Genomic DNA, 11,776 nt, shown 5'->3' with positions numbered 1-11,776 from the left:
GAGCACCTGCATGCGAATTGCACACACACGTTTGCGTACACATACATAGGAATATATAAAAACACACACAAGTTGAACATTCTTCTCTAGATACCAGGAACCATAAATATTTTGGGTTTGGATTTTTTTTTTTTTTTGAATTGTGGAATATTTGCATTACCTAAGGAGATGACTGAGGAATGGGGCACAAACTAACCACACAATTTATGATTCATGTACAAAAAGACCCCATACAACCCGATGCTCACTGAATACAGTACTTTTGGGGCTCTGTGTTTTTCATGAGGACAGTTGTGAACTCTCCACTTGTGGCTGTGGCTGTGCTCAAAATGTCTCAGATTTGGGAATGTTCCAGGTTTTGGATTTTCAGACTCGGAAATAATCTGGTTGAATAATATAAACTATAATATGAACATTTATATAATGTGATATAAAGTATCTGCATTATGTAATTTAAATACATGTAAAGTGAAAACAAATTCATGCATATGCACATATGGGTTGCAGGTATGGCGACTTGAATGTAAAGTGTGTGTAGCTGAGATTATGTTTGAGTCTTTTAAAGTCCCTGAAGCACGTGTGCTTCGGTACAGCCACAACCCTGGATGCAAACAGGACCAATCCCTCCCCAGAGAAAGTTTGCCCAGAAAGCACAAATGGGAAGATACAGACTTTGGCTCCACGTCCCTGCCAGACACCCAGAGTGAAAACATCATGATCGTGACTTGTGAGACTTTCCATCCCTCATGGCGTTTGACTAATTCCTCTGGGCACACCAACTATGGTGCCATTCCCTGGATGACAGCTGTCCCCTGGGATCATTTGATTGGCCCCCTTATGATTTCCCAAAACAATTGGCATACATGTAGCAACTGTATTAAAACAGGAAAACAAAAATCATAGAAAGGGCGCCATGACTAGCCCCGGACAGCAAGGCTGACATGATCCAACTAGAAAGAAGCAAATGTTTCCATTTCCTGGAGGTAATGGGGAGGGGGAATCCTACGTAAAACAGGCTGTTTGATCTAAATTGAAGGAGAGGGGATTCTCTCTCCATATTTGAAAGTTGCCTCTGTGTGTGGTTTCATCATTGCATCCTGACAGCTTTGTCTCTCACATGAATACACATGTGAAGAATGAACCCACATGAACCCACGTGTGAGTATGCATGTGTCCACACATGAACAAATGTGGCTATGTATATACACACACGAATACACATGTGAATATGCACATCTGTATGGACATACATTTTTTTTTTTAAAGAGAGAGATTAAGAAAATTTTCTCAGTGTTTCCAGTAAGTGGAAAAGAAGAGATGAGCTTGCAGCCTCTGGGAGCTACCACAGGCATGGCCCCCCACTCCCAGTCCCTCTGTTCTTCCTCAGTGTCCGTAACATGAACAGTGAGCAGCACACGTCACCTCTCAGTCACTTTATTTTCTCCAGCCGCCTGGAGCAGCCAGCCTCAAAGCCAAGCCTGGCCTCATCATCTCCTCTTCTGCTCCCCAGGTCCCATCACCTGCCCGTCACAAATGACCTTTGTGGAGAAGCAGGAGTCCTCTGGGTGCAGCTCTCCCAGAAGTGCGTCGAGCCAGAATTCCAGGTCCCGCACCAACTGCTCCAGCTCTCGGACTTCATTCTCTAGCTTCTCCAAAAATCCATGCAAGTTTGTCTTCAGCCACTTCCTGAGGGTCCTTAATGGTTCTTCAGCAGGTTCGTTGGTCTGATACTCAAAGCCCTGAAAAGCAGACATCAAATCTGTGTCTTCAGACTTTTCAGGAGGGTTTCTTGTTTAACAAAGTGCCCTAGGCCTTTTGCATCTGATATGCTGTTCATTCTGCTTGGGTTATCCCACCTGACCAGCTCCTATTTATCCCTAAGTAGCTCGCTGATGACACGTCCCCCGAGAAGCCTTCTTGGGCCCCTTAGCACACACATCTCTGAATGTTACCTGGGATGTCACAGGATTCTGAAAGTGGTTGCAGTCCTTGGTCTGCCCTGACACTTCCCAGCTGCTTCCTGAAACAGGCACAGATGTTACCTCTTAGCAAACACAGTCCAAATAAGTGTGGATGGATGCCCTCCATAGAGGGAGGGGTGGTAGGAGCAGGTAAGGTGGGGGCTGCTCACAGGCACCCTTCCTCAGGACCTCCACCTGACTCTGGACTTGGTTTCTCCTTCCTGGGGTTCCACAATGCTCACCTGATATCCCCGTGCCCAGGTACAGCACCAGGACGAGCAGTGCTAACAGTGTCTGGAATGAGAAAAGGAGGGAGGGGACGGGAAGGTGAATTCTTGGGTGCAGAAGGCTCTACACCCATGACAGGGGTTCTGTCACAAGGGAGCTAACAGTCACTTGTAGACATTTCCTACTAAGTCACACATGCCTCCAACCTTTGCAGAAACAGATGACAAGACAATGCCCTGACATTTACGTCTTCCCCCTTCTCATCTTCCTCTCCGTGAAGAAAAATTCATCACCGCTGTCCTTCTGAATCACTTCAAGTCTTTTTATTCCAAATGAACTGTGGGAGGCCCCAAGTTTATGGAGGTACAATAATTCACATATAACAAAATGCACAAATTTTAAATGAGCAGTCTTACTAGTTTTGACAAGTGTCTACATGAGACTCTAATAAAAATCTGATCCCTTCCATCATCTTGAAAGGTCCCCCATTTCCCTCTCAGTCAGTCCACTGGGGTACTGACTGCCACATGGTGCCCATTCATGAGTTTCCCAGAAATGAGTCTTTTGTATGTGTATGATGAGGCTCTATGCTTTTTTATGTTTAGTTTTATTGACATATGTTGCATGATTCTAACATAATTAATCTTCACCTCCTGGTTTGCAGTTCAAAGTGGTCACGGATAACAGTGCTTTGAACATGCCTGTACCTTGTCTTTGTGTGGGCATGTTTCTCACGTCTGCTGGGTGACTATCCAGACACGGACATGCCAGAACATGGGGTGAATGTATGCTGAATTCTAGAACAATACTCAGGACTGTTTCTCAGGCTGTTTGCGCTGCCCTGCCCCATCAGCTAGTCAGAGAGAATTCCAGTTGTTCTGTGTCTTTGTCTGCACTTAGTATTGTCAACTTCAGTTAGGTATTCTATTGTTCTTATGTAGAGACATCTCAATCTATTTTATAAGTGTTTTTCAAATTTTATGTGTATGTGTAACCGTTCTGCCCACGTGTATGTGCAAACATGTACATACCTGGTGTTGGTAGAAATCCGAAGAAAGCTTCGGATCCCTTGGAACTGGAGTAACTTAGATGGTTGTAGCTACCGTGTGGGTGCTAGAAATCAAACCTGGGACCTCTGTGAGATGCTCCTAGCTACTGAGCTGTTTCTCCAAATGGAGGATTCGCTTCTTTTCATGGCTTTATTGGTGACTATTAATCTACATATCTTCGTTATGCTTATTGAAGTCATTTGCTTGTTTTTTTTGTTAGTCTTTTGATTAAGATGTCGAATTCTTTGAATATTTTGGATCTAAGTAGCTGGAAAATATTCATTGTGAATATTCTATCAACTCTGTGACTTAACCCTTTCATTTTTGCATCAGTATTTTTAAAAATGAGCATTTTTTCTTTTTTTTTTGAAAGATTTATTTTTATGTCTAAGAAAAATATGAGTGCTTTATCTGCATGTACACCTGCACACCAGAAGAGGGCATCAGATCTCATTACAGATGGTTGTGAGCCACCATGTGGTTACTGGGAATTGAACTCAGGACCTCTAGAAGAGTGAGCAGAGACCTTGACCGCTGAGTCATCTCTCCAGCCTACAAGTCTCTTTTTACAAAGCCCAACTCATCCTTTTGCTTCTCGGGTGAAGTCTAGAACATTTGTCTATTCTGAGGTTTTCTTCTTTAAAAAATTATTTTCTTAGAAACATTTTATTGTTTTAGATTTTACATTTATGTGTATGACCCATTTTAAAAGTAAATGTTACATATAGTGCAAAATAAGGCTGGAGAGTTTTTAAAATATAGATATCTAGTGGTCCTGCATTATTTTTAAGACTTTTTTTTTCCTTGTTGAATTATGTGGATGCCCTTGACTTGCATGTGGGTGTTCCTGGGTTCCATTGCTTTAGTGTTTTGCATATCTGACTTTCGCTGATGCTAAATCCGTATGAGTCTGGACCTGTTAGCCCCACCATGCCACCATACCACATGTTAGAGGCTTTGGACAGTAGACACAAATTCTCCATCAGTTTATGCTGTTGGGTGGAGCCTTTCTCTGGGGCTTTCATGTATCACCTCTCACTTTGTCCTCAGATGGCTTTCCCTCAGACCCATGTACTCCTTGCTATCTCTTGTAATAAGGGCTCAGCTGGCCCATGAGACCAGAGTCTTAACTGTAGTCACCTCCTTAGAAACCTTGTCTACGATTGAGTCACTTGAGGGTTAGGGCTTTAACGTATGACTTCTGGGAGACAAAGTTCTGTTTCCAAAGAATGACACTGACACTATCTTATTTGCCATGAGAAAGAATGAAGAGAGGGTGGGGAGGGATGCCTGAGACCCAGTGGTGGGTTCTACCTGGATGTGGAGCTGCAGGGGAATTGACTCCCTGCAGGGAATGCACCTTGGTCTTACCTGCTTCCTGTCATCACAGTGGTGGCTGCTCCTTCTCTGCTCAACTAGCTCAGCTGTTGCCCGGCCTCTGCCACCCGTCTTCTGGATTGTCATGTCTCTGTTCAGGATCAAAGTCTTGGGGTGGATGGAAGTACTTTCAGTGGACAGGCAGGTAGATGACTCCCCTCCCCCACTCTGTGTCATCAGGCAAGCATGAGTTCTGATGTCACAGAAGGCAAAAGACAGCAAACCCCACCACTCTGAGATTTAACCAGTGTCTCTCATAAACATACACACATACACATGCGCACACACACACACACACATACAGACACATATAGATACACAGACACACATATACACACAGACACAAACACACACACACACACACACATACACAGGCACACGCATATATACACAGACATACAGACACACACATGTAGTACACATTTACTTTGCGTGTAAGTGCTTGTGCTTGAGTGTTTATATGTGTGCATCACCTTTTTCCTCAGAGCCTGTGGAGGCCAGAGGCGGCTCAGATCCCCTGGAACTGGAGTTCCAGGCAGTTGCAAGCTGCTTTGTGAGTGCTAGGAGCCTAGCCCGAGTCCTCTGCCCGAGGAGTGAGTACTCCTCCCTGTTGAGCTGTCTCTGCAGCCCCTGCATGATGGTTTTAGAAGGACCATGGGAATCTCTCAGGATGATGGACATTTTGCAGGAGGACTCAGTTTCTCCCTATCCCCACCAATAATATTTCCTTTTTTTTAAAAAAAATCTTAGCTCTCTTATAGGCTCCATCTTGCTGTGAGAGAGTGCATTTCCTGGTAGATAACATCTTGAACATCTTCTATGTACTTATCTGCTACCATGGCCACTTGTTAGCGAACCTGCCGTGCCTGTCTTTGGCCTGTTTTCTAATTGGATTGGTTTTTCTACATTTGAGGGTTAAAGGTCTTTGTATATTTTGGCAACAAATCCTTTTCTTGGTAGATGGTAAACTAAGATTTGTTTTAAGTCTATAGACCATTAAACACTCTTAATATGAACTTTTACAGACAAGAAGTTTGAACTTTTAGTATTATTCAAATTCATCATCTTTTCTTTTCTGAATTGTGCTCTTCTTTCCCTTCTCAAAAGCTATAAACTAAAAAAAAAAAAAAAAAAGAAACGTGTTTATATACTGCACGTGTGTGCATACATCTGTGCATTATGGATGGTCAATGCTCCAGCGGCACTTGCTAACCCTTTGTCAAGGTTACCTTTATCGGTATGTCAGTTGCGCATACCGATAGATCTAAATCCTGTTGCACTGGCCCATGTGTCAATCTCTGCAGCAAACCACACTGACTTGACCACCGTAGCTGTACCACAGACACACCAAGCACAGTGCTGTCTTCTTCCTTGTCAAGACGGTCAGTTCTTCTAGGGTCTATCCTTGTCACAGAAACTTTAGAATAAGCGTGTCTTTCTACAAAAAGCTTTGGTGGCTGGGACTGACTCAGTCCTACTGTTCTGGGAGCTCTGACAACTTTACCATGCTGTGTGAGTCCATGATCATGGCACGCTTTTTCTGTTATTAATCTATCATTAGATTTTTTTTTATCTCTGTTTGTAATTGGTGTCTTATCATTTTAAGCATGTATGTCTTGCATGCATTTTGTTAAATATACATTTTATTTTCTTTGGGCTCCCCTTATATTCCAAATAGGTGAAGGAATCATTAATTTCCCATATTTTTCATGTTTTTCCCAAACTACAGCTAGTTTATAATTAATACACAAGATTTATTGACACCTGTTGCCTACTAGACACTGTACTTGATTTCTGTAGCTTCAGTAGGTTACAGTTCTGAAGATGTTTGGGTACTGAATTGTTTTTCCAGTCATTGTATTTCTGATGTCTAGTGTGCAACCTGTTGTTATGTGCTAAGTAAACCTTCCCCGAAAGGAAGAATAAAGACGAGCATCAAACTGTGGGCTGTGAGAGGCCATGGGCAGTGTGTGCTTGTCGTGAGTCACATCTAGTTTAAGGCTGGTTTGATCTCAAGGTTTATTCAGTGCAATGACAAGCATCAGTCCACAACACACCCATGAGGTACCTGCCTCAGAAGCAAGTGGAAGAGAGGCTGACAGGCAAGGCTCACGATCGGTCTGTCCCTCAGTATGTCTCCGGTGGTGGCTTCTTCCTCTGGATCCTCTATCTCCATGCAGCCAGGGCAGCAGTCAGTTATCCTCAGAGCAAGACAGCACAACAGACTTCACTGTCACAGCATCAAGGTCTGCCTGCCCGCTGCGAGCCTCTGCCGTTATTAGCTGGGAGGGGCAGTCACAACCTAGCCAATCACACTGTAGCATTGCATTTTCCCCATAGTACTTCGTCCGTCTTAGCTACACAGAAAGCTGACAGGAGCTGGCTGCTTATCCAGCTCTTATCCGCCACACACAGCTGACTCGAGCTAGCTACTGCTGGCTGTAACATCCAACTCAGTTCTGTTCTCATTTCCTGTTTACAGGCTCTCTACAGTGGTAAACACACTTTCGTCTTCACAGCGCTTGACTTGTTAATTAGTTGAATGAGTAAAGCAGCTCAGGCATCAGCAGACTGTTTTTTGGACACTGTGTAAGTTGACCGTTGGGTTATTCAAATGCTGATTTCTCTGCCGTCAGATCTTGTTTCAACCTGGACTCGTGATGCTTATGCCAAGAATCTCCTGTCTCAAGTTTGTGTAAACAGTTCCCACTATTTATTCTTTGCCTTGTCAATAAATGCTGATCATTCAACGGCTGGGCAAAAGAGAATAGGGCAGGATGTCCAGCAACAAGAGGAAGGAAAGGGGGAGGGGGGAGGGAGGGAGAGAAAGAAAGAGGGAGGAGGAAAAGGAAGAACAGGAGAGAGAGAAAGGGGGAAGGGGAGAGGGGGAGAGAAGGAGAGAGGGAGATTCAGATTAGCTGGCTGGCTGGAGGAATTGGAGCCATGAAGAACAGGTCTGAAGAGCCAGATCAATAGTGATCTGCAAGTATCATGGGATGTGGGCTGGGAGGGAGACAGTTTAGTGTCGGAGGTAAAGGTAGACCATTTAACTGCTCAGAGGTGTGGTTTAAATAGATCTTAATTTTTCTGTCTGGGTATTGGGGAATAGCATAAGTTAAAGAAATACAGCCACTTGATTAATTCACTGTTTACATTTATATGAATAATCATTAACAGGTATCATTCTCATTTTAACAGTGAAGAAGAGAAGGCCTACGGAGGCTAAGGAAGGGCACGAATGACTGTGGTTATTATGTACTGAGTGCTTCTGTGCATCACCTCCTTCCATCCTCACCATGACCTTACAAGGGCAGGGGACCTGGGGTGCTGGCAACATTAACGTAGCAGTTCAGCATCTCAGGTCTTTCCTGAGTATAGGTCTATTTAACTCCAACGCCTTTTAGCTTACTGCAAAGAGTCTGTATAATTTCAGCTCAAAGCAAAGAAACCTGACCTTTGCATCATCTTTTGTAGAAGTGTGGATTTCTACTTCAGTTTTCAGCTGTCAATCATAACCGTGTGTCCTCTTTCCCCTCCAGTAGGTCCCACCCCCATTCCAGTTGACATTCACACCTCAGGTGTTTGGTGTGAGTTCACCCACTCCTTCCCTGTGTTCTCTTGTGCATCACCGGTGCCACACGCAGCTAAGATATTTCCAGACATTTCTAATTGCTGCATCCTATTCAAATTGCTTTACATACACTGACTTACCATATGTTGGCCCTCTGTGCTGAACAACACTGTCCCCATCTTGCAGGAGACTGCGGCTTACAGTGACAAGGCCACTTTATCAAGGTGCACAGCTGACCAGAAAGAGGGTTGTGATCTGAAATCTGAAGTCTAATCACAGGTCAGATCTGTAAAAGGGGGACCTGATCACAACATGCTGTCTGATGATGGATGGATGGCATCAGATACTGTCCTGCCCACAGGAAAATTCAAGCCAGTGAATAAAAATGAGACCTGCTCAAGCCAGTTAGAGAAAAGAGATGTTATTTAAGGTTCCCATTTCCCATCTGTGGGCAGCCTTTAAAAGGCCATTTGCACCATGTCTGTGACTGTCTTAGTGACTGTTCTATTGTTGTGAAGAGACACCAAGACCAAGGACACTTATAAAAGAATATATTTAATTTGGGGGCTCATGGTTCCAGAGGGTTTGAGCCCATGATCATCATGGTGAAGAGTATGGCAGCAGGCAGGCATGGAGCTGGAGCAGTAGCTGACAGCTTACATCTGATCCACAAGTAGGAGAGAGAGAGAGAGAGAGAGAGAGAGAGAGAGAGAGAGAGAGAACTGGAAATAAAACTTCAAAGCTTGGCCAAGCGGTGGTGGCACACGCCTTTAATCCCAGCACTTGGGAGGCAGAGGCAGGCGGATTTCTGAGTTCCAGGCCAGTCTGGTCTACAGAGTGAGTTCTAGGACAGCCAGGGCTACACAGAGAAACCCTGTCTCGAAAAACCAAAAAAAAACAAAAAACAAAAAACCAAAAACAAAAAAAAAACAAAAAACAAAAAACAAAAACAACAACAACAAAAAAAACCAAACAAAACAAAAACAAAAACAAAAAAACCAAAAAACCAACCAACCAAAAACAAAGAACAAAAAAACAAAAAACAAAAAAAACCTTCAAAGCTTGAAGTTATGTAGTTATGTGACACCTGACCCCAGTGACACACTCTCCTCCAACAAGGCCACACCCCCTAATCCTTTCCAAACAGTTCCATCAGCTGGAGACCAACCACTCAAATGTATGTGTATGGGGCCATTCTCATTCAAGGTTCCACAATGACTGTATACATGTCTACATAGTTCCTGGCCTCTTGGGCTTTATCTTTTAAACACCTCTGATGTCAAGTGTGGATACAAAAGGATTGCCCTCTGATCTCATTGTAGCCCATTGAAAGTAAGGGGCTACTATCATGAGGAAAGGAACCCACCAGCCCTGAAAACTCTACAAACCTGGTGAATTATTCCAGGAAGCCTCACTGAAAAAACCCAAGGCATTAGCTTTGAGGGTCATTTTATGGGGGTTTGGCAATAGGGCAGGAAAAGCATTCCTACTCTGCCCTTGAAGCATGCCCTAGCTGGCTCAAATGAAATTATTCTCTGTTGTTTTAGATCATTTAGGTGTTAGAATTTGAAACACAACCCATAGAACTTGCTTGGTACAGAGTTCTGGGTCCAGACTATACCCAAAATAGCCCTCCCCGGGAAGCTGCCCTTCCTCCTGAGTTCTCAGACTTCCATCTGGTCCAGAAACACTTTGGGCATCCCTTATGGCCTTTTCTGACTTTGTGCAACAAAGAGGGTGGCTATGGCTTGCCATCTTGAGTAACTCCATGAGGCAGGACTGTTATGAGTATTTGGGACAAGCCACATATGCCCAGCACAGTGCCTGTCATAGCAGTCAAGCAACCAAACAGAGTTCACACACACCCCCTACATTTAGTCCACGACATGTATTTCCTTCTGACGTTAGAGTGTTGCCAACATGCATGAGACAGTTGACTTCACATGCAGGACTGAATTTCTAGCTTATTATTTGAGAATAATTTTCTTTCATCTCTGGAGACCATAGGTTCTAGGTCATTATTGTTGGGGTTGAGATACTGTCTTCAGTAGGGATTTTATTGCTGGGGTGAAACACCACTGTCATAAGCAGCTTGGAGAGAAAAGTGTTCTGTTTACAGTTCCACATCACAATCCATCACTGAGGAAAGTCAGGGCAGACATCAGGCAGGTACCTGGAGGTAGAACCTGAACCAGAGACCATGGAAGATCCCTGCTTACTGGCCTGCTTCTTGTGGCTTGCTCAGCCTGCTTTCTTATAGCACCCAAGACCACCAGCCCAGGAGAGTCATCACCTACAGTGGGCTGGACCCTCCTGCATCAATCTCTGATTGAGAAAATGCACTATAGACTTGCCTAGAGGCAAATCTTAGGGAGACATTTTCTCAGTTGAGATTCTCTCTTCTTGAATGACTCTAGCTTGTGTCAGGTTGACATAAAAGTATAAAGGAGTCAGCCTGACTGTGTTCCCTCTCACACAGTCCTGGGGGAGGACCCTTTCCTTGCTTCTTTGGGGTTCTGGAGGATGCCTTTTTCTTGGACTTTCATCACTCTGGCTTCTGCCTCTGCGTGCACGCCCCCTTGTTTCTTCCTTGTGTGAGATCTTCCTGCCATCCCCTTCATAAGGAAACCTGGGATTGTACCGGGGCACCGCCAAAGAATTCATGGCAATTTTCTTAGTTGCAAAATTCTTGAAGACATTTACATTCTTCCTTTGCAACATGAGGTAATACTCACAGATTTTTAGAGACTAGGATGTGGGAATTCTGGGGGAGGCTTTTCCCAGTCTGCCATTGTGTTTTGGTAACAGTCCCCAGGACTCAAAGTTCTGAACAGTGAGCAGCTCTAGGCCAGTGTTTCTCAACCTGTGGGTCACAACCCCTTTGGTGAACTTCTGACTTCAAAAATATTTACATTACAACTCATAACAGTAGCAAGATTACAGTTATGACAGAGCAATGAAAATAATGTTATGGTTGGGGTCAGCACAACATGAGGAACCGAATGAAGGGGCTGGAGTACTGGGAAGGTGAGGACTACTGCTCTAGGGTGACTCTTGCCCCGGGGCCTGACCCTTAATGGCAGACAGTGGAGAGGATAGCAGGACCACCCTAGCTCCTGTAGTAGAGAACAGGGCTATGCCACCCTTTAAGTCTTCCCGAATGAGATGTCGGGGGTAAGGACAGTCAGGAGGGTGAGCACCCCATGCTTGCTTTCACTCAGCAGTACCAGAAAGGACCAGCAAGGACACAGGGTAGACAGCCTTAGTCAGCTCTCAGTGCCTCTCTCCCCTCTCCCTTCTCACTTAGTAGGCACTCACTGCCTGTTAACTACTTGTCCCTCCCTCGTCTATCTCCCCCCCACCCCACCCCACCCCCAATCAATGCAGCAAGTGGATCCTCAATGTCAGAGAAGCTAAGAGGGACAAATGCATATGTTACACACAGCTCTGGCATGTGCTGCCTGCCAAGGACACAGGCCACACCAAAAAAAAAAAAAAAAAAAAAAAAAAAAAAAAAAAAAAACCAAAAACCTCCTACTGCATGCCCCATTAATCAAAAGGTCAAGAGAACAGAGGAGCAGACCAAAAGG

The 11,776-nt window shown here is 44.3% G+C and overlaps 1 protein-coding gene across 2 annotated transcripts; it reads right to left on the bottom strand.

The window, feature by feature from the left end:
• Nucleotides 1-1,221: 1,221 nt before the first annotated feature.
• On the bottom strand, nt 1,222-7,002 carry Smim23 (small integral membrane protein 23). 2 transcript variants are annotated; one of them, XM_076937052.1, is made up of 5 exons: nt 6,684-7,002; nt 4,610-4,723; nt 2,204-2,255; nt 1,953-2,020; nt 1,222-1,739 (listed from the first exon to the last, which is right to left on the bottom strand). In XM_076937052.1, exons 1-5 carry the CDS (start codon nt 6,789-6,791, stop codon nt 1,488-1,490), a joined length of 594 nt encoding a protein of 197 aa, XP_076793167.1. In that variant the 5' UTR covers nt 6,792-7,002; the 3' UTR covers nt 1,222-1,487. The 2 variants fall into 2 exon arrangements, with proteins under 2 accessions (XP_076793167.1, XP_034363838.1); XM_034507947.2 differs by having other exon boundaries at nt 6,688-6,848.
• Nucleotides 7,003-11,776: the final 4,774 nt, after the last annotated feature.

The sequence above is a fragment of the Arvicanthis niloticus genome, chromosome 6 (genome assembly GCF_011762505.2).
Source record: "Arvicanthis niloticus isolate mArvNil1 chromosome 6, mArvNil1.pat.X, whole genome shotgun sequence".
In the NCBI taxonomy this organism is placed as follows: Eukaryota; Metazoa; Chordata; class Mammalia; order Rodentia; family Muridae; genus Arvicanthis; species Arvicanthis niloticus.
The sequence above is the reverse complement of the archived record's forward strand: the minus strand, read 5'-3'. Positions and strand labels throughout refer to the sequence as shown.

Bases quoted from the DNA above. Each gene is read 5' to 3' on its own strand.
- Smim23 (XM_076937052.1), bottom strand. From the start codon at position 6,791: ATGGAGATAGAGGATCCAGAGGAAGAAGCCACCACCGGAGACATACTG. The intron at 2,256-4,609 runs GTAAGACCAAGG...TTCTCATTCCAG, and splicing joins ACTGTGATGACAGGAAGCAG to ACACTGTTAGCACTGCTCGT. The intron at 2,021-2,203 runs GTGAGCATTGTG...TGCCTGTTTCAG, and splicing joins CCTGGGCACGGGGATATCAG to GAAGCAGCTGGGAAGTGTCA.